The sequence below is a fragment of the Equus quagga genome, chromosome 11, assembly GCF_021613505.1.
Source record: "Equus quagga isolate Etosha38 chromosome 11, UCLA_HA_Equagga_1.0, whole genome shotgun sequence".
Lineage (NCBI taxonomy): Eukaryota > Metazoa > Chordata > Mammalia > Perissodactyla > Equidae > Equus > Equus quagga.
The window spans coordinates 84,718,265-84,740,004 of record NC_060277.1 but is presented as its reverse complement, the minus strand read 5'-3'; the positions used below and the strand labels follow the sequence as shown (position 1 = coordinate 84,740,004).

General features: G+C 48.8%; 1 protein-coding gene across 10 annotated transcripts in view; it reads left to right on the top strand.

Annotated features, from left to right (window-relative positions):
• MSI2 (musashi RNA binding protein 2) overlaps window positions 1-21,335 on the top strand; it is a 388,026-nt gene extending 366,691 nt beyond the window's left edge. For 3 of the 10 annotated variants that reach the window (XM_046674791.1, XM_046674794.1, XM_046674795.1), the window contains 3 exons: window positions 12,525-12,679; window positions 14,432-14,504; window positions 16,929-21,335. In XM_046674791.1, the coding sequence (XP_046530747.1) occupies window positions 12,525-12,679; window positions 14,432-14,473 (197 nt within the window). In that variant the 3' untranslated portion in view covers window positions 14,474-14,504; window positions 16,929-21,335. Of the gene's footprint in view, window positions 1-12,470; window positions 12,680-14,431; window positions 14,505-16,928 lie in introns of all 10 variants that reach the window. The other 7 variants (XM_046674789.1, XM_046674792.1, XM_046674793.1 and 4 more) reach the window with 5 other exon arrangements.
• The last annotated feature ends 405 nt before the right edge of the window (window positions 21,336-21,740 follow it).

Here is a 21,740-nt window from a genome sequence, read left to right as displayed (position 1 = left end):
CAGGAGGTGAGCAAATAATGCTTTTGAACAGCTCTGATGGGCTGTTGGAATTGGATCTGCCAGGATGAGAGCCACGATGACGTCCCCTCTCTGGCATGAATAGGAGGGTTCCATCCAGCATCTCAAAATTCACACCCACCTGGGAGGCCCCTTAAGGGAAGGATATCTTGCAAGTGGTGGATAGAATGCTAGAGATGCTTCCCAGCCAATTTTAATAAAATAATGATAATAGTAATATGTTAATAATGATTCACGTGTGTTATGAGTGAGCCAGCTACAGTGCCAATAGGCCCACCTGCCTTATCCCGTTTAATTCTCATAACCCTATAAAGTAAACACTGTCGTTCCCATTCCCATTTTAAAGATTTAAAAACTGTGGCTTCGATGGCTTGTCTCAGGTGGCAGAGACAGGATTTGTGCCCAGTTCTGTCCTGTCGGATCTCTGCTCTCAGCCACGGTCAGGGGATGCTCCATCGTACCAGCCCTCCGTGCCCCAGGAAAGCTCTGTACCTTTAAAACATACAGTCAACCAAAACCCACAGCTGCTGTCAGCTCCGTTCTCCATGTCCTTCGGGAAGGAAAGAACCCAAAATCATTTACAAGAGGCCTCAGGAGGCATTCTATGTATTTTTTGCTTCTGCTGTTGCAGACTTAACGTCATGGTTCTGTCTGGCTTTGGCTGACATTTCTGATCTGGTTTCTGGTCCCTGAATCCTTTCAGACCAAAGGCAGACAAAGGAGGCCCCAAGGAGGTGGGGTTGGGTAAAAGAGAGCCATTCTGAAGGTAATTATTTGAAAGCAGCCTTCAGCTAAAACAAGACTGAAAGAAGTTAGCCACTGCCCTAAAGAAACTAGGCGTTGGAGCAAGGGAGGGCCTCTTCAGGCAAGACAGACGTTCTCCATGGGGATGAGTAAACATCCCTTCCGGGGAGGTGTGAGGACTGAATCTGGAAGGTTGCTGGGCCACGCAGCCAGGCCGTAGGGCTGGGACGGGATTGGCCGCCCAGTTGCTGGGGCTTTGCTTTGGGCCAATAGCTGTGGTGGGGCGGGGCCGGAGGCGGGAGCAGCAGGCTCCTCGGCCAATCGTCCTGCAAGGAGGCTGGGCTCCTGGTACCATGGCAACCGCGAGCAGGGTCTCATTTGTTTTGTAAATGAGTAATTACTACGCAATTAGAGAAAGCTAAAAATAAAGGGGCCCTTTGTTCCTGGTTACTTATTAATATTAATAAAATGGTCTGTCCAGGTCTGTGGTAAACAATTAGTGCAAACCTGTGTGCCTGTGGTCGAGCCTACTGTAGGAGGCAAAGGCTGCCCAGTCCGGCTTTCCCCTCTTTGTGGAAGTTGTTTCTATCTATGACCTGCAAAGGGTTGGCTTTCCTGGCTGGGGAAGAGACGAGGCTCAGCCTCAGACACACCGGACCCAGGATGCCCTGGAGTAGGGGTCACTTAGGCACTGAGCCAGGTGGAAGGGTATGGCAGCATCATCCCAGTCTCCAGAGAAAAGACCAGACAGAAACACAGCAAAACCCAGAAGCATGGACCAGTGTTGGAGGAAACCCCTCGTCCAGTTTTGCTGTGTGTCCTTGGCCACATTGTTTGAGTTTTCTGGGTCGAGATTGTTCAGCTCCGGGTGCATAAATCTTTTAAATCCACTGAGGCAGCCCCCAAGATTTCAGTGTCTCCCTCCTACCTGGGCTTGAAGAGAAATAAATCAGGCTTGGAAATGACTTGCTGGAAGGTTATGCAGTGTTCAGGGATTGGCCCGCCCCCCACCCCGCTTCCTGTGCCCTGGCCTTGGGGCCAGAAACAGCTCAGAAGCTTCCCTTAAATCCCTTCCCCTTCATAAGGGGAGGAGTTGCCTTATGGATTAATCAGATAAGGATGATAAGCAGTTTTAAAAAAAAACAAAAAGGGGCATGAGAGCATAGAAGGAAGAGTAGGGAATTGGAAGACCTGGTTCCAGTCTGGCTTCTGCCACAGACAGGCTGAGTGATATTGGGCAAAAGATTTCAGACTGCAGGGTTCTTGGGGACCACTCAGCTCTGTAGCTCTGTATTGCTGCTGTTTCCAGAGTTCTCCATCCCTGTTCATTGGGGATGAAAGGGGTGACAGTGACAGTACCTTAAGATCAGAGAGGAGTTGACTGGAGAGAAAGCCAGGGGCTTCCGAGGCAACTTGGTGGGGATGCATTTGAGAACAGTCCTGCATTTTTTTAATGCATGAGGGCCATGAGAGGGACAGAAATATTTCCAGAATTGTGTATCATTAAAGGAGCCTATAGTCAAATTTGCATCCTTGGGTGGGGTTGACCAAACTAGGGTTTGGTTCTCTGGATGGTATTTATTAATAAAGCTGGACCTGTTGGTAGCTGCTGCCCATGAGCAAATCAGCTGTGAGACTAGGGCCAACACAGTGGTTCTTGAACTTTGCTGAGTGTTAGAATCACCGGGGGAGTTTTAAAAACTGCTAACATCCCGGCCACATCGCAGACCCATCAAATCAGAATATACGAGGGTGCGCCCCAGGCCTCAGTAGTAGTTAAAGTTCCCAGGCAAGTCCGATGTGTAACCGTGGACTCAAGTTCCACCAGGTTCTTGACAGATGTAGAGCCGCACACCATCTCTGTGACTGTCCCAGCACCCCTACTTCAGAAACAGATAAATAGAGCCAAGCCAGGCAGCTGGCCTCAGCCTCCTCCAAGGAGCAGGAGAGCTGGTCCGGGAGCCCAGGGCTCTCCTGCCCGCCATTGATCCTCCCAGGAGGGCCAGGAAGTCCACCCCTCCAGGGCGGGCTGAAGGGGTCTTTGTCCTCAAGGACAGGCCTGTCCTGGCTGAGATTAAGAGCGTGTACACATAGAACCAGCAGCCCGGAGCAACCATAAACAGGGAAGCAGCCGCCTTCCTGACTGTCTGACGAATGGGGGCCTTTTGGTAAGGTGGGAGTTTGTTATTAAAGACCTAATTAGAAACATGAGAGGGAGCTGAATGGCTCTGTGCTTGGCTAATTAGTGACATGGATGCGCCAGCTTTGAACTTCAAGGACACAGAGCTATTAGCACTTACATCAAAAATGGATTAAACTCCTGTGCCTTTATAATCATTAAAGACAGGCTGCTCAAGTGGAAAGCCTTTTGTACAGGTCCTCAAGGGGCTGCCCCTTGGGCGTCCTCCCCATCCCACCCCACCCCCTGGCTGCCAGAGCCGCGGGCAGTGTTTCCATTAAATGTGATTGGGCAGTAAATACTGATGGTCCTCGGGCATTCCAGCTCCCGCAGGAGGGCCTCGCAGAATGGAGTGGTCTTTCCGGACTGAGCCCAGCCCTCGGGTTGCATTTTCTGGAGGGGTCCCTGTGAGGGCCCAGGCATGGGAAGGGTTCCTTTCTCTCTGGCAATGCCCCCTCCACCCCACCCTGACTCTAGCAGTACTGCATTCCTGCTTTGTGCCCAGCCTTGTTCTGGGGTGTGGCACAGAGGAGCGTGGTCCAGTCCTTTGGAGAGAGGCAGTGCCCGACCTCAGGGAGTCCCCACTCTGATGGGGAAGACACCTCTACCACCAAAGAGCTCCCAATGTGGAGAGGCCAACAGGGCCCACGCCCAGCTGGCACTCTAGCACTGGAGGTTTGATTGCTTGTCCTTGAATTTGCAACCTCTCTGAGGCAAAGAAAGATCCAAGTAAACAGAAGAAACCTCATCAAACTATGATGCAGGGAAGGACGACTGAGCAGCATGACTCAGTTTAAAAAGCAGCCTGGGGGCTGGCCCAGGGGCCGAGTGGTTAAAGTTCTGCTTCCGCTTTGACGGCCTGGGTTCACGAGTTCTGATCCTGGGCACAGACCTACTCCACTCATCAGGCAGGCTGTGGAGGTATCCCACATACAAAATGGAGGAAGATTGACATGGATGTTAGCTCAGGGCAAATCTTTCTCACCAAAAAAACAAAAGCAGGGGCTGGCCCCGTGGCCGAGTGGTTAAGTTCGCGCGCTCTGCTGCAGGCGGCCCAGTGTTTCGTTAGTTCGAATCCTGGGCACAGACATGGTACTGCTCATCAGACCACGCTGAGGCAGCGTCCCACATGCCACAACTAGAAGAACCCACAACGAAGAATACACAACTATGTATCCGGGGGCTTTGGGGAGAAAAAGGAAAAAATAAAATCTTTAAAAAAAAAAAAAAGCAGCGGGGGGCTGGCCTGGTGGCACAGCGGTTAAGTGTGCACATTCTGCTTTGGTGGCCCAGGATTCACTGGTTCGGATCCCAGGTACGGACATGGCACCACTTGGCAAGCCATGCTGTGGTAGGTGTCTCATATATAAAGTGGAGGAAGATGGGCACTGATGTTAGCTCAGGGCCAGTCTTCCTCAGCAAAAAGAGGAGGATTGGCAGCAGATGTTAGCTCAGGGCTAATCTTCCAAAAAAAAAAAAAAAAGCAACCGGAGTTGCCATCATGTCCCAGTTAGAGCCGGGTTCAATCCTGTCTGAGACGCTTCTGAGATCCTGGGATGGTGGACACGTCTCCTCATCTGTAACCCAGGGGTAATAAAGCCCATCTTATGAGTTGTTAGCATGAAAAAAGATGGTGTGAAACACCGACCAGTGCGCCCGGCACACAGTAGGTGCTCAGTAGATATTAGTTCTGTTTCCAGCTTGGCACCTCAGAAGCCACAGCTTCTAGAACTTTGTGTCTCTTGCCTCCAGACCCTGTTGTGCCCCCACTAGAATGAGGCTTTCCACTGCCCCCTTTCCTAACCGGACAGTTGGAGTGTGATCCAGTTATTACCAAAGCTTTCGTCCTGACCGAGCTCCTACACGTCTATAGTTCTGGCCTTGAATTTCCAAGTCGTGGCTAGTGACACAAGGGAAAAAGCCACACTGGTTTCTTTTTTAAGAAGATAGAAAGATGGATGTGCCTCAAGGACATAGACAGTCACGGGATCAGAACAAAGCAACAGGCATTCTCAGGATTAAACTGGGAGACACTTGGAGCAATCACCCTGTTTGGGGGGAGGTGTGGAGTCATCCCAGGCACCACCCTCCCTGTCTTTATTCCCTTTGGATTCTCCGGTTGAGAGAGAGCTGGAACAGAAGCAAAGCCCCTGGCATCGCCCCATGGCGGCCACCTCCCCGCCTTTGCTCAGCCGAGTGGCGATGGAGGCAGCAGCCTGCTTCCCCCGGGGCTGCTGATCAGCTCAGCGCAGCGTGTCATGGGTGCTGGTGGTTTCTGCTGGGTCTGCCGTCTGCGGCTCCTTGCAAGTTCCAACCTATGTGGGCCTGGAGTCTGAAACCAGTTAATTTAGGATAGAGGCAGCAGGCTGTGAGACTGAAAACACCGTCTGCTTAAGCCAAACCATAAACATTTGTCTCCTGGGTTGATTTCCCCTGTCTTCCAAAGCACTTTAGAGGCTCAGGGCGGAGGCGCTATTGAAACGCCCGTTGGCGACTGAGAGGGATCAGGAACCCCGTGGCCGGGGCTGGGGCAGCCTGCTGAGGTCCCTTTGTGGGTGAAGCCGTGGCAGCCTGGCAGTTCACACAGGCAGAGCCAGCGCCAGTGACTCACGCCATGGCCCTGCCTTTCCTGGGGCCCCTCTCCTCTTCGTTCCTTAGACACGTGCAAACGAGGTCTGTCCCTCAGAACCCTGGGGTCTGGGAGAAACAGGAACCTGACCATGGCTCCAGAAGTTCCTTCTTCGCCCTCATGACAAAAGCCTGGTTTCTTTGGCCACCAGGCCCAGGCCCACTCAAGGCTGCTCCATCCCCAGAATTGACACCATAAGCAGATGGCAGTCAACCACTAACGTCCCCCCTCCCATCATCCCCGTTCCCAACCAGCCTGACTCGGTCCTTTGTGAGGGGGAGACACACGCACACACCCAAATCAGGACCCACAATAAAAGAACATCAAGATGGAAAGAGGATGAGCTGTTTCCTGTTGAGATTGTGTTTCTCCGTAAAGTATATCACCCCAGCTGCAGAGCCCACCTCGGATGGGTCTGTGTGCGGGGTATGTGTGGCTCTCTCCCTCACACTGAGCTGAGTGCGAGTGTGGGTCTCCAGGTTCACCACTAACACGTGGTGTGAGGGCTTTAGAAGCGGCCAGAAGGGAAGTGATCGCTTTAGGGGAATGTGATTTGACCAGAAGCTTAGACCATTCTACAAAATAATTAGTCCCAAGTCTTAGATTCTGCTGCCCATCAGCTCCCTACTTGAGACATGTCAGCATTAACTGGCAGACACAGCCCCAACCCCAGCGGTCAGGTTGTGAGAGAACCAGCAGAAACTACTATCTTAAAAGACTGGCACCACTGTAACCGACATTTGGAGTGCTTGTCACCCTGACGTCCCTGGCAGCCCAGTGAATGAGCCAAGGCTCTCCACGTGTCCTGTGCAGTATTTCAGATGGGCCAGCCATCCCTGGATACGTCAAGACTTGTCAATACCAGGCTAAGTTTGTACATCTCAGTTGTATATTTGTTTGTATGTGGAGGCAGTGAAAAAAATACCATCATGTTACTCTCTTAATCCTCCCCTAGTTTGAAAGTATTTCTTCTCCTTTCCTTCTGAGATAGCCTGAGTTTCAGCAGAGCTTAAAAAAATATATATTATATATGAAAATGGTGTCCCTGCATCTGAGTCCCTGGACTGATTGGATTTTGACTTAGTGTGTCATACAGTTTTCCCAGGTTGGATGTAATTGCTGGCCCTCTCTAACTCTCTCTCACACCTTCAGGCCAAGCTCTAGGAGGACGGTTTGAGCCAAGGATCCCTGGGACATAGCTGGCTGGGCAGACTTCAGGAGTGTCATCCCCGCTTGCTCAGCTCAAGACATGCCATGATAATTCACAACTGGGCGTTTCTTCCTCCTTTATCAGAAACAGGCCTATCTTTTCATGCTGACCTCTCCCATTTGACTGTTTGCATTAATTTATAGTGGGCACTGCCTTCAGAGGGCACAGAGAGGAGACTGAAAGGTGGGGTCCCTAACTTGGTTCCCTGGAGGCCGTTGGCTGCCCAGCTGCCTAGCTGCCTTTCCTCAGAGTCTCTGAGCAAGGAGTGGCTGGCTATTGAGAGGGACCCATGCAGGTTGGGAATGGGGGCCATGCCACCAGTCAGCCCAAACTCCCTGACCCTGAAGCGTGCGGTGTAGTGAACTCTGTCCTATCAGCACACCACCTTCCGAATCGGACCTGGTGAGGATGGCCCGCCGTTGTGCTTACCTCACCCTGAGCAGCACACGCTGCTGGGCAGGGAAGAGGCCCTGTCCTGGAAATGTGCCAGGGGCCACTAGGGCCTCCTGGCAACAGCAGCTAGTTTGCAAAGTGGGTGATTGAAATTGTCTTGAGGGGCGGCCCTGCCCTTGGGGGAAACTGGAGACCCACCAAACCAGGACGCAGGTCTAAGGCTGGGGCTTGACCGGGCCCTGGCTTGTCCCAGATGTGTGGGCTGAGCTCATCTGGAAAGGCTGTTGTAAACAGTTCCTTTCTCTGGGTCCATATAATCTGATTTTCATGCCTTAGAGCCAGCAGTGCCTTCCAAGGGGGTCCCCCTCCCAGTCCTGGGCTCTAGCGTTTTGCCTCAGGTCCAGTAGCATCACGTAGGGATCATTGAGAAATATCTGGACTTCCATACCGTTTCTAGCCCTCCAGTGAGGCCGTTCTGGTTCTCACTGTCCTCTCCCACCACTTCCCTACCTCCAGTTCTGATTCCACTCTCAGCCCAGCCTCTTCTGACCACAGCTGGGCAGAGCCACAGGTGGACGGTGTGCCAGCCGGAAGGCAGGCATCCCCCTAGGCTGGCTTTAGGACCCCAAGGACAAAGGTGCCCACAAAGCGTCGGGTCCAGCTTCCCCAGGTGAGGGTCTAAGCCTGCCGGACAGAACTCTGTTAAGGTCTCCATTCCCTGGCTTTGCTGGGTCAGCCATCGAGGTGTTTTATTCCCTTGATGGGCAGGAATCCTTCCTTTTATCCAGTGCAGAATGCCTCCGACTTTAATTCAAGTGTGTTTCCTCTTGCTGGCCTCAGTGAGGTAGAGCGTCCAGGCTTTCCTCCCCTTCATTCCCACAGTCCTTTCTTCAGGTCCCTGATGATTAAAGGCACTAGGTGGATGAATTGGATCCTTTTGTAAATCACCTCCTGATTTGTACGGCAAGTGAATAGTATTTCCCTCTATCAGATTTTCCTAAGTCTGCATATGCTACCTGCCTTGTTGGGCTCTGCATACACAGCTATTTCAAAAATAGGTGTATTTGTTTGAAACTTGACAAGTGACAGAGCGCTTTCTCTTTTTCATTCTTGCCGCAGCCCACGGAAAGTCAGCCTAAAGCAGACAGCACTCACATGTCACAGATGAGGACTCCGGCGGCTGAGGGGCTGAGGGCTGAGGCACACAGCTGAGGTCAGGGCTGGGGTCACACTCAGGTCTTCTGACTCCAAGTCCAGTGCTCCCTTTCTCTGCACCATAGCTGCCTCCCTGAACATCCCCACTGCCTGGACCCAGAAAGCCTAGAGGATGCTGGGGGAACTGCCCAGGATTAACCCGTTGCTGTGGATGCTGCCCAGAGCAGCTGATGGAAAAGTGGCCCTGCTCCCCACAATGAGCTCCCAGGCCACTTAACGCTCACAGCTTCTGCTGCAAAAATGCCAAGTGTTTGCAGGACATTGTCCTCTTCTGGGACAGGAATCCTAATGTTCAATTTATAAATCATCTCAGCAGATCCCTCCCTACACACACACACACACACCCCTCCTCTGGCTGAGCAGTAGATAGGGGGTACCCATGTCCATTAAGAGTGGTGTCCCATCTCCTCTTCCTGACCCGATGCTGGCATGTAGGACCATTTCAGTCCCCTCAAAATGAGCCTTAGAGCCTGGGGAAAGGTGACCTCCCTCAAGACAGATCATGGGGAACTGACTGGAGGGTAACTTGCACAGAAGGCACCCTCAGGTCAGGAAGGTGGTGTCACACTTTCTCCCCCGGCCTCTCCTCTCGATGTCACAGCGTGGAGGGTGCGGGGGTCCTCAGATGACTTGGTTTACCTGTAGCCAGCCAGTGTTCAGTATGAACTTCCCAAAAGATGAAAGTTACTTTGTGCATAGTGGCCTCCCAGCGCCAGTCCACAGGAACAGCTACCGACAAGGGTGCACGTGCAAGAGGCATTCCCCACTCTTTCCCAAGCAGCCAGCACCCTGTGTTATGAGCCTCCCCAAAGATGCTGGATTTGCATGAGGCTTGCTCGGGGACTTTAACATACGTTCTAGAGCCTTGGTCCTCTGCCTACAGAGAGACAAAGAGGCAATGGTTGACTATGGAGTACGGAGGCCGTCTCCTGCATGCTCCCAGCCCTTGAGGGTGCAGGTTTTACTGCCCAGAAGCCTAGAGAAAGGGGACCAGCCCAGAGCTGGGTGCTCATTGCCTGCCGACTGCCCCCTGGCAGGGACTCCCAGCCCTCTCTTTTGCCCCTTCCTGGGGGAATAGCTGCAAGGCGACTTTGTGTTGGGCGCACGCATTGTGAGGGCAAGTGTATAATAATACGGGGCTTCAGGTTTTAGAGCTGCAGTCTTTTTTGGGGGGGCAGAGGGAGCAGGGGGAAGATTAGCCCTGAGCTAGCATCTGCTGCCAACCCTCCTCTTTTTGCTGAGGAAGACTGGCCCTGAGCTAACATCCATGCCCATCTTCCTCTGCTTATATGTGGGACACCTAGCACAGCGTGGCTTGCCAAGCGGTGTCATGTCTGCACCCAGGATCCAAACCGGCAAAGTCAGGTCCACCGAAGCAGAATGTTCACACTTAACCACTGTGCCACCGGGCCAGCCCCATAGAGCTGCGTTCTAATAGGGTGCCATCTTGATGGAAGATGACTGAGCCAGGAGGGGCGATATAGGCCTAAGAAGAGCTGCTTATTGTGAAACTCCCTTCAGGCCAACTCCTAAGCTACAGGTTTTTTGGACACAAGACTGGGAGAGGCAACCAGGGATGGGCAGGATACCACCAGCCCTCTTGTCTTCTGAGCCTATGGAGGGGGTTGTTTCTGGACAGCATCCTTCCATGGGCCTGCTACATCCTGTCTCCAAGGCTGCTGCTGCTGGCTGGATTAGTCTCTGGGTGGCTCTCCGTGCTGGAAGGAGCCAAGACCAAAACTTCCCTTCTCCCCAGCCCCTAAATAGGTGGGCCTGCCTACCGTCTTCCTGGATCTTTGTCTGACCAGAGGAGAAAGAAGCCAAAAAAGATTTCTATCTTTCCCTGCAGCGCCCCCACTACCACCCCTACTCTTTACCCTCCGACAGAACAGGCTAGTTACTTGTTAGTTGCTTTGCATGGGAGGGGTCAGCTGCCTGGGTAAACCAGGAGGCTCCCATCTGAGCGCTCTCCCTTTTCCCTACTCCAGAGGAAAAGAGTGTGTTCGACCAAGATAGTGCTGCCTTCTGAATATCTCAGCTTGATATTTGGCTCCATGAGTGAACAGGGCCAAATGTTATCTGCAGGTTTAATCTTCTGTTTTCAAATCCCATCCCCTTTGTCTGCCAGTACATTCCCCAATCAGCCGCTCACTTCCTCTGAGCCTCTGTTTTTTTTCTCTTTAGCCTATTCTTTCCATTGGCTGGTTTATTCATTTCTCAGGTACAGCTTCCAAGGGGTCTCACTTTAGGGCCTCCTGCCCTGAAGGGCATCCTCAAGGAGGGGTTTCCCTCTTCACTGCTGAGTCAGGAGCCAGGCCCAGCTTGGACTGGTCTCCTTTGCATCTTCCTGTCCCCATCTCATTCTCCTGTCAGCCTGGCTTGGGTTCGTCATCATTCTCTTCCCATCCCTGTGACAGGCGGGTAAAAATGAATCTCTACCTGGTTCTTCAAGCCCCACCATAAGTGGGGGGCTCCAGCCATAGGCCCCCAGGGCAAGGCCGTGGCCGAGAGTGGAGTTGTAGATTTTCTTTCCTTCTGCCATTGAAGGCAGCTGGTCACCGAGCAGAGAGGGAAACGCCAAGGAAGCAGAGAGATTGTTCTGAGGAGCAGCCCCTTGGAGCCTAAGTCGTGGAAGTTGTGGAGCCCAGACTGTCTGGTTCTTTGACATGGGTTAGCTGCAACCCAGAAGCGGCTGGCCCCAGACTCACCTTGAGCTTTCAAAATCAAAGAGAAGTTACTTTTGCAATTAAAAAAAAAATTTTTCCGTTTTGGAAAACAAAAAGTTTAATCGACTGAGGGGAAATGGAAATGAAACAAAATTAACCTGGTTGACAGGCTGTGGCGTCACTGGGGAGAGAATAATGGCATATGGGGGAGGCTAAGGGAGGGAGCCCGAGGCCGTGTCTCCTCCCACTGCCCCCTCCCACCACCAGTCTCGGGACCTGTGGGTGTGAAGTCTCATCTCTGTAGCAAAGGTGCGTTCCTAGCTCTTTTTCTCCGTCTGGAGTTTATATCCGAGGATGACTAACAGAAAGAAGGCATTTCCATCAGATATGCTTTAGCTGTAAATTGGTTCAGTCCGTATGCTCTGCATTCATACTTCTTTGTCTTTTTTTTTAAAACGAAAGGAAAAAAAAGTTTAAATTCCCCCTTTCCTTCTACTGCAGGAGGTGAGTGTGTGGGTGTCCTGTAGAATCATTGGCATTCACCAGCTTCGGCCCCAGCCTCCAGATTCGCCATCCCCCCACCCCATCCCCGCCCTCCATCCCCTGCGTTCCACCCCAAAGGGGAACCTCTGCCACCATCATTATGGTTCTGTTAAGATGCCCAGATTTTCCATGACATATCCCATCCTCCGACCACGTTCAGTATTGACGACTTTCATGCAGGGATATGAATGGGAGGGTTGGGGGGGGGGGGAGGGCGTAGCCAGTGGGGAGGGGGTAAGTGGCTTGGGGGGTGGGGCTGGAGAAGGGAGATATTTTTTGTCTTTCTTTTTTTTTTTCAAAAACAAGTTTGTCATTGAATGGATCCAAAAACAAAAAAAAGAAAAAGTGAAACAAACAAAAAATCAAAAATCCCCTCCCCAAAGATTTTTTATTTTTCCTGGACACAAATTGCTTTGTTTCCTGTCACGTTTTAATATCAATATTAACACAATGTGTAGTCTAAAACTAGTTCCTTTGTAGTTTGCATGGGATGTGAATGCTGTCTCAACGTGCCCAGATCTAGACAAGACTGCATGAGCATCAATTCAGATGTGAAAAAAAATCTCTCTCTCTTTCTCTCTCTTCCATATATATCTCTATTTCTATTGTGATAATTTGGTCGGCAGTGAAGCACCTCCGGTTGGTTGCCGTAGTGTGTTGAATGATTGTTTTTTTATTCTCTATATTTTGGAGCTCCAAGCTTCTTGGTAGTAGCCTGGGCTGAGTATCTTGAGTCCCTGCTGATGTTTTCGCATGGCCTTGGTTGAGTGTTAGAAGTTGGGCCTCAGCTGTTTCTCTCGAGTGTTTGGCTTGTGATGACCGGTGCATGCCTGGCTTCTGGCCTCATACCCAGCTCTATTCTCTGCACACCAGTCCTGAATAGCTACAGTGCTCAACCGAATTTTGGCGCGCCCGCTTCCCCGGCAGGCTCCAACCCGGCGCGGCCCGGAGGCTTCCCGGGGGCCAACAGCCCAGGACCTGTCGCCGATCTCTACGGCCCTGCCAGCCAGGACTCCGGAGTGGGGAATTACATAAGTGCGGCCAGCCCACAGCCGGGCTCCGGCTTCGGCCACGGCATAGCTGTAAGTACCTGCCTCCCACTGTCTCCTCCTTCCTGCCCATCTCCTGTGGCCCATGGGGCGGGTGTACCAGGGAGCTCAGAGTTGGGAGGCGAGGAGAGGGTCCCCATCCACATCATGTCAGCCACCTAGGGCTGAAGCTCCTCCGTTTAGGCGTTTCCTGAGCCCCCGCAGGCCAGGCACAGTGTGCGGCCGTGTGATAGTGGAAGGAGCATGGGCAGGGCAGATCAGATCACCACTCCATCACTTTCAGTCCATGCAACCACATATATGACCCATTGCTTCCCTGGCTGCAAAATGAAAATAAGTATGCCTCCCTCAAAAGATTGTCTGAAAATTAATAGGATATGTCACCTGCTGGCACATCGTAGGTCCTCAGTATCAGACCCTTGATCCTTGATCCCTGCCCTCTGGAGACTGTCATATGGGCTGGGACCTCAGAGCTGCAGCTCTCCCACCTCAGGGTAGCAGCCTGTAGTCAGTAGTCTCCCAGGCTAAGGTCCAGTGGTGGTGCTGGTACCTGGGACGTAGTGTGGGGTGTCCCCTCCCAGGAGGTTTCCTATGCTAATGTTTCTTAGTTTCCAGGTTCCCAGTAAGTTCCCAATTGCATTCTTTAGCTGCGCCCCCTCCCCGAAGGCCAGATGCATTTGGTATTTGTAATGCTCTGTGGTTCTATAATCTGACTAATCCAGGCAATGGAAATTTGCTTCACAGATTTGCATGCTGTTTTCAGATCGTATCGTTCTTCCCCTCCCAGTGTGTGTGAGCATGAATGTGCCTGAGCCCACTTGCTCGCTGTCCCTTCCATTTGGAAACAGAAAATTGGCCACCCTCTGCCCTAGCCAACCTGAGCATTTCGAAGACAGTTTGGTTTTGAGCTAAGATGGCAGTGTCTGCTGTCCCAGGTCACGTCCCTGTCAAGAGAGCCCTGCCTCAGGGGCTGCCCTGGGGAGAACAAAGCAAGTGCAGTCCAGGGTACCAGGGCAGCCTGAGCCCTGCCTGTGGAGTTGGAACACACACACACACAAAAGCATGCACACTTTCTCAGACAGGCATAGTCTCTCACACATTCACACACACACACTTGCGCCAGCCCTGGCCTCTGCAGTCGAGGTCCTTGTTTAGTTTCACTCCCAAGCCAACATCATTTAAGTCACTAGTTTGCCGAGTCACTTCCCCTCGGATCAGCTGTAGTACCAAGTTCAGAGTATCATGATTCAGCTTAGAGCTGCATCACTTTGGGAGACCATCTGACCATGTAGAACACCACTTATTTCCATTTTCAGCACCCAGAAACACAGACCTTATTTGTTCTTGAAAACCTGGGTCTTTTGACCTGTGTGCCGCCGTGGTTTTCTGAAATAACCACATGGCGTCACGTTTCATCTGCACGGGGCTGGCTTTCTCCCCAGCTGGAGCTGTTGGGACTGTGGACAGAGACACTGGTCTCTTTGCCCTCCAGCATTCAGGGCAACGGCGCCCATCATTTTGGGTGTGAGCCTCCTTTCCCATCACCTCCCACCCCGTGAATCTGGCTCTCGATTTTCCCCTGGGTAAGCTGACAGGCATGGGGTGGGGAGTGGGGGCTGGAGGGCTGGGGGAAGTCATCCTGGCCCCTCACCGCATGGTGTCTCAGAGTTACATATTCATGCTGGCAACCACAGTCTAGTCCTAGAGATAACTTCCTTTCCTAGAATATGACAATCTGTTCCCATGTATAGCGTGCTGATGACCTTAACAATTGTGCAATTTTAGGGACCTTTGATTGCAACGGCCTTTACAAATGGATACCATTGAGCAGGTGCTTTCGTTGCCATCTCACTCTGAGGTATTACCTTCTCTGCCACGTGTCTCCGCCCTGCCGGGCGTGTCCGTACATGTATGTGCACTGGGCATGCAAGTACGCACGGGCCCTGGGCTCATCGCGTCCACATCTCTCTCTCCTCTTTTCTGGACCCCTTTTCGGGGGGTGGGGGCGAAAAGAATCCAGTCTTTTAATCTCTCATCACTTTCTCCAGCTTTAATCATGACCCCCACTTCTTTTTTTTTTTTCCCCTGATTTGGTTCTTTTGATTCCTTTTCTTTATATCCCCCACCCTTCATCTTTCTCTGTCTTGAAATACAATCAAGAGTGTGGGAAACTGGAAGGAGATCTGATGCTGTGCCCGTCCCAGGGGGATGGAGGCAGGAAATCACTGGGCTTCTGCCAGGCCCCGGGGGCGGGGACCAGCACAGCCCCTGGATCCTGCGAGCTGGCCTTGTAGGTTGCTGAGCCCGTTCAGCTCCCAGAGCTCGCTGGGCTCAGCCAATGGGCTTCGTGCACTCAAACAGCCAGACTCCATCTTTTAGTGAAAAGAAAACATTTTTGCCAGTAACTACTGAGTAATTATCCAGATTACCGCACGAAAAGCAAATTAAATTAATGACATCACCTGCGTAACGTGGGATTTGGATCCCTGCCAGTTTCCTAACCTTTTAAACTGAGCTCAAGTTAATTAAACATTTTTAAAATCACTCTTGATGGGGATATGGAAGGGGTGGAGGAGAGGGGAGGTTGGGGCAGTTGGTGAGGGAGCCTCTTGCCACATTCTTGTTTGAAGATGAGTATCTTTCATTCTGGGGGAGGAACACCAAGAAGGGAGAGGAGTTCTCTTGTGAAGCTGAATGCGTCCATTAGTTTGGGGGGGGGGGGGGGTGAAACATGGGTCTGTCTCTTTGGAAGAGGGAGAGTGACAGCTCAGGCCTGAGAATGGGACCCCCTTGGAAAATCCCAGCTGGGGCATGAGCGCCTTTCACTCTGGGAGCTGGCACATAGGAGAAGCAAGGCTGGGGGTGGATTTGCCTCGTTGGGTCGTAGTCAGTAGGATGCCTCTCTTGGAGAGGGAGTCGCTCCAGGCCCCCGAGCCAGCCAGGACTCTGTAGGGTGGGCCCAGCTGGGAGACCAGGTTGAGTTGAGCTCCATCAATCTCTTTTGGATTTCTCTAATGTTGCTGCTAAGGAATCACATGAACTAACGCAATTGCCTCTCTTAACCAAATAAACCCCGTGTGTGAATTCTCCCCACCCCTCGCCTCCACTACTCCTTGAGCACTGACCCAGCCATCGCTGGCCAGAGCCAGAGGCCACTAACAGTTTGAAGGAGAGCTACTCACTACTAATGAAGCTGGGTTTGGGGGCCCGGGGGAAGGAAGGTTCCTCTGAGAGCAAGGCGGGTTGGTACATCCAAGAACTTCAGGGGTGGAAGGTGACTCCGGCCCTATGTGGAGTCCCTTGATGAGAGCATTAATCAACTACCAGGACGGCAGGTCCCTGGAGGGCCAGACACTGGGACTGCCAGTGTTTCCTCCCTCCCTTCCCTGGAAAATGAGGGTAGTCTAGGGCTTCTGCCCACAGCCCCACGCCCTCCAAGGCTTCTGCAGCCTTTCCATGGGATGGGGAAGGCTGCTCCCAGCCCATCCTCCCCCATCCAACTCTGGGACTCAATTTCCAGAGAAGGATGAAATAACCAAGAGAGTAGAGGTAACAACCCACCCCTCTCCAAAATGGATTAAGGGAGCCAACTGAGTCACATGGCTGCACCAAAACACACTTTGTCCCCAGCAGAGGTGACCCTCAGACATTTAGTGCCATGCACAAAGGAGGGGCCCAGACTCCTAGTCAACTCAGGGAGCCTCAGTTAGCAAGTCTGTGAATCCTGGGCCTGTCTTTATGTCCTTAACCAAAGCTGGTTGTTTCTGTGTATTTTTATAAATGTCCTGAGCTTGAGTCTCTGATATGTAATATGATTTTTTTTAGTTAGAAATTTGCACTTTCAGTTATTGACTGTCATTGATGGGTATCTAAAAAAGGCAGAAGTTTTTGAAACATTTAGCTTTGAAAAGAGAAGTTTAACCAGAAAAAGAGTTGCTGGTCAATGCGCAATTCACCAGGCTAGCTGAAAACCCAGCGTGACCACATTTCCTGCCCTCACCTCAAGAATTCTACAGAACTGTGTCAGATCAGCAAAATAGCAAACCAGCAAAATGAGGTGTAGAGCTGCCCTCTCCCCAGCATCTAGCGTGGTCAGACTTCCCAAGCTGTGATCCAGTGAGCTGCTAGCCAGGGCGCTTTCAAACATACTCAGTAGCCATCCTTTGAAAGCAGTAGTTAAAAAGTTGGAATAAATCCTATACTTGCCTGACACTTCTTCTTTCTCCTCCCACCCCGACTTTGTGTTCTTTTCCGGGCATCTTTGACCTTCTGGATGCTGCAGAGCATACCTGGATGTCCAGGCAAGACTGGGCGAAGTTTCTGAGTGGCCCCTTGTTCAGGTGATGTCATCAGACCTGGACCCCCCACCAGCCTCACTCCCCATCCCAACCAGAGATGGCTCACTTCGGACAGAGGGTTGACTACATCTCATCATCTCACAAATCTGCTGTAATATAAGACAACAGCTTTTAAATGTGTATATAACCCATGGTTTTGGTTTTGTTTTGTTTTGTTTTTCTTGATGGTTTCCCTTCCACCTCCTCTCTTCTCCCTCCTCCTTTTAAATCTCTTTGAATCACATTTGGTAGTGATTTTGACTTAGTCCAGTAGTCATATAGCTTTAATATCTAGTTAAAAGCTAACCATAGTATAATTGTTATATTAAGGTATTATTTTTTTTCTTAAAAAAATTTTTTTTTGCTTATTTTGATTCTGTTCTCACTTTGAAAGGATGCTGAGATGGTAATATTACTCAATATTTTGGTACCGATTCTGAGACTGTATGAATTTTCAGGTGGAGCTTGAGCACACAACAGAAGGGACGTTGTGAGTGTGGAGCGGGAGGTGGGCGTAAACTTTCTACTTTGCATTGTATACCAAGTGAGATGTAGTAGGCTAATTAACAGACTTGATAGCAGTTCTTTTTGTGATGTCTCTTTGTTAACCTAAGTATATCTATTTTCGGCAATAAGGTAAGGACGACAATGTTTTCAGTGTCCTCCTTTTCTATAAGTGCTTTTTTTCTGTTGAAAGAGGTGATATTATAAGGTTTTTTGAAATTGTGAATTCTAAAAAAGAAATGTTGTAAATACAATTCCATTAACTACATAGAAACTATTAAGAAAGAGAGAATCAAAAATATTTTTGTGAGGGAGTCGGTCCCAGGCAGTTTGATGCTCTGTGGAAGGAGGGAAAGGAACAATAAACCAAGTCAGTTACTGAGACGGAAGAGCACCCAGCTGCCGGGATGACCCCGGGAAAAGTTCGAACACTGTTCAGCTCCTTTTGTCTGTGTGATAGACCTAAGAACTGTATTCGTGTCATACCAGCATATTAACCTCTCGTCTGTGCACAGCTTCAAATGTTACCGTCTAGTTAGATTTTTATTTAAAATATGAAAAACTGCTTTTCCCAAGACGTTTTTTAAAAACAAAGCTACAATTTTAATATTTAACATATTTAAAGTTTCAAAGCACACCTGTTTGGCTTGGGTGGGGAGGGGTGGGGGACATACTTTTTCAGTCTTAATTTTTAAATATATGATCATTTTCTATCGTCCAATCATTTCAGCACCTCCAAAGGTCCCTAGGACACTTTGCCTCTCTTCTCACCCTGTCTCCCATCCACCCCCAGCTCGGGGGGCCCACGGGCCAGGAGTGGAAAAGCCTGCATTCATGAAACTTTTTCTCCATTCACTTTCTATTTCCAAATTAGGAAAGCAACCTTTTGGGTTATATATATTTTTTTTTAATACCTCAGTGCTGCAAGTATCACCAGAGAGGCTATGGAAGAATTTTTTTTTTAATTTATTATAGATGTAAACAGAATTTTAAAAATAAAAAGTATAAACATCGCTGCACTGTGACTGGTGGGAAAAACTGACAGTTTCCTCTTTGCACATGTTTAACATTTGGCTGTTATAATATATGGTCCTCGGTTGGGGAAAGATACTTATGATGAAGGATATTTTTTAATTTAACTTTTTTTTAATATTGGTAATAGGTCGGCAACAGCGATTATAGAAATACAGCTCAATAGATGGCATTAAAACATATTGTAGTGTGGAGATATATTTTTTCTTTTTTAAAATGTGATATTGACGTTTTATTAATATTTTTTAAATTGTTACGTTTATAAATTTGGTACTTAAGGCACAGCCAGTATGAGACACTGAATGCGACATTTATTATAAAGAGCTGCTGCACTCCTATTTTTATAAATTTTACTAACAAAGTAGACTAATGTAGACATTCACAGACATGGTAGGGCAAAAATATGTTCAATCAAAAGGCTCCAAAATGCTAACTCAGAAAGAAAGAAAAAAAGCCTTTTTCAATTCTAATTAAACAGCAACACATTAAAAAAAAAAAAAATCATGTTCTTTGTTTTTCCAATAAAATGTTAGGTTGTTTGGTGAGGGTTTTTTTGGTTTTTTTTTTCTTTCTCTTTTAATTTCCAAACAACCAGGTTAAAAGTAAAATGCTGGGCGCTTTTAAAGTATCAAAACTTGTTCAAGTAAATAAAATAACAAAATAGAAGTTTTATTTAAAAAAAAAACAAAGACAAAAAAAGAGACAATAAATTCCCAGAAATTCAGTGTCTAGCCTAGGGAATTTAATTACTATTTTGTCCATGTTGGTGATGTACTGTACGACCCTTCCTTTCTCTGCATCCCCCATCACCTCATTGACTCCTTATTGATCACTGTCTGTTAATAATGTATAAAGTGGCTATCTTGTAAGCGTGCTGTCCTGGTACTAGTGTAGTGACTTTTTTTCTCCTCTTTCTTCTAGTACATATTGATAGGTATAACGTAATTAAGGTTTAAAAAAACTAGACATAGTTATTCAGATTTAGGACCAGTAAGGATAGAACTTTCTCTTATTTATGAAAAAAAATGTTAATAATTTTGGGGCAGTTTTTTCCTTTCAATTTTTTTTTTTTTCCAATTTCAAGTTTTCATTTTACTTTTGCTGATCTGATGTGGTTTCAACTAACCCAAGGTCTCACGATGTTCAAATGCCGGCAGACTCTACGGCGTTTTGTAGATTCCCACCCCCCCCCCAACTGTGAAGGGGTGTGCCATACTACCTTAAATGCTAATGCTAGATATGCAAAACTGGATTTTTTTAATTTATTTTTTAAAAGAGGGAGGCATGGTATATTAAAATGATTTTACTAAGAGAAAAAAATATTTTTTTAAGAATGCTCAGAAGAAATTGATAATCTGTGTGAATATGTTTTAGATGTTTATAATACCTTTTGAAGAGACCCAGTAGCCCATAGCACAAATCTCGTGGAAATCTGATATGTTTTAATGTGGCTACCTAGGTTAAGGTTCACGTTAGTCCCCCCACTCATCTAGAAGTCCATTTTGAAAGATTTTTGTAAATTATTTTAGCACTGATGTTCAGCCTTGTCTTTGTTTCGGTTAAGCTCAGTGGCGAATTTGGGAACCACCTTCCGCCTTCCCTGGGGGAGAAACCCTCTTGGCCGATGGCTTTTCCCGGAATCATAAAATAGCCACCGGGTGACTTTCTGGTTTCCAGATCCATCTGCCTGGGACCCCCAAACTCCTCTCCTCCCCAGCAGAGGAGAGAGAGTGGCATTAGCTCCTGGCCCCCTCCCTGGTTCTACCCAGACGTGGCGCTGATGGGGACGACCAGGCTTTTGGTCCCTCCTCTCCAGGAGCTTTCAGACCTACTTTGTGGCCTTCCTCACACCCACTGGGAAAAGCAAACAGCCTCGTGTTCCATCCCAGTCACTCACGGGCTTGATGCAAACAAAGCCCCAACAGGCCTTTGCGTTTCTATCCTTCATCACCTTCATCTTAATTTGAACTCGTAGCTTGGACTTTAAGGTAGCATGGCTCTATTGCTGTCAATTTAATGTTTCACTGCACAGCAATTCACAGCCAGTGAATGTTACACACATCTTGCTAGACTAGTATAAAAATCATTGGGTAATTGTTGGTTCTAATGACCTGAAAGGTGTTCAGTTTTTGTTTTGTTTTTTTTGGGGTTTTCTTTTTTTTTTTTTTTTTTTTGGTTCTTTTTCATTTGGGGATTTTGGAAAAAAAAATGATTTTGATTTCAAATAGAAAAGCAAAACCTATTTTGATCTTTAGTGCAAACGAGGGCTAGGGACTTAGCCACCACCACAACACTGCTTCATTCTGCCATTCACTCACTGCAGCATAATCAAGAATAAAGCAATATAGTTTACTACATTTTTTATTGAAGGTCAGCCATGCTTTCTGTATTATATTGCATATGAAATTGTTTACAAAAGAAACACTAACTCATACTTCTCTTTATCGGTTGGGAGTGGCACGCAGGGACAGAGGGAGACTGGGGGTGGGTGGGGGAGGGGAGGATTTTTTTTTTCTTGAATGTGCTTCACAAGCCAGGCTATCTTCCAAGGAAGGCATAAGCAAGAGGGGGCCTCGGGGGGAGCAGAGGGACAGGTGCAAGCGAGCACCTTGAAGAGAGACACTGGTGGGCTCCCCCGCCCTCACCCTAAGCGAAAAAGAAGCAGAAGTGAGCTCAGCCCAGTCTTGGGCACAGACACTACACAAGGAGACGATATACGTTAAGCAATACTTTAATAATGTAATGTGTTTGTTTTCTTTTTCTTTCTCTTTTTTTTTTTACCAAAAAAATAAATAAACTAAAACACAAAAAAAATAGAACTGAAACCCACCCCTCTGGGGAAGCAAACTTAATCCAAATACTTGGCTATCAAATAATCAGAATGTATTGTCTCGGACAGGATTTCATTTCCGGGAGGCAGGGGCGTCCGGAGGGGGATGGGGACTGAGAGGAAGAAGTTGCAGAGCCCCCCAGAAGGCTCTCTGCTACTGTATTCTGTACATACTGTACCATCCTGTGTGGAATCTGTGAGTGTCCTTGAGTAGCGTGGGCTAGCCAATCTGCCGTTCATGGTGTCTTGTAAACTCGGAATTCCATATGTAATAGGATGCAAGTCTAAACGTTTCACGTGGACATAAATGTATCTAAATGAAACTTTCCCTAGCACTGTGGCTGACCTCACCCTTACTTTTATACTTTAGTATGAAACTGATGACAACTTT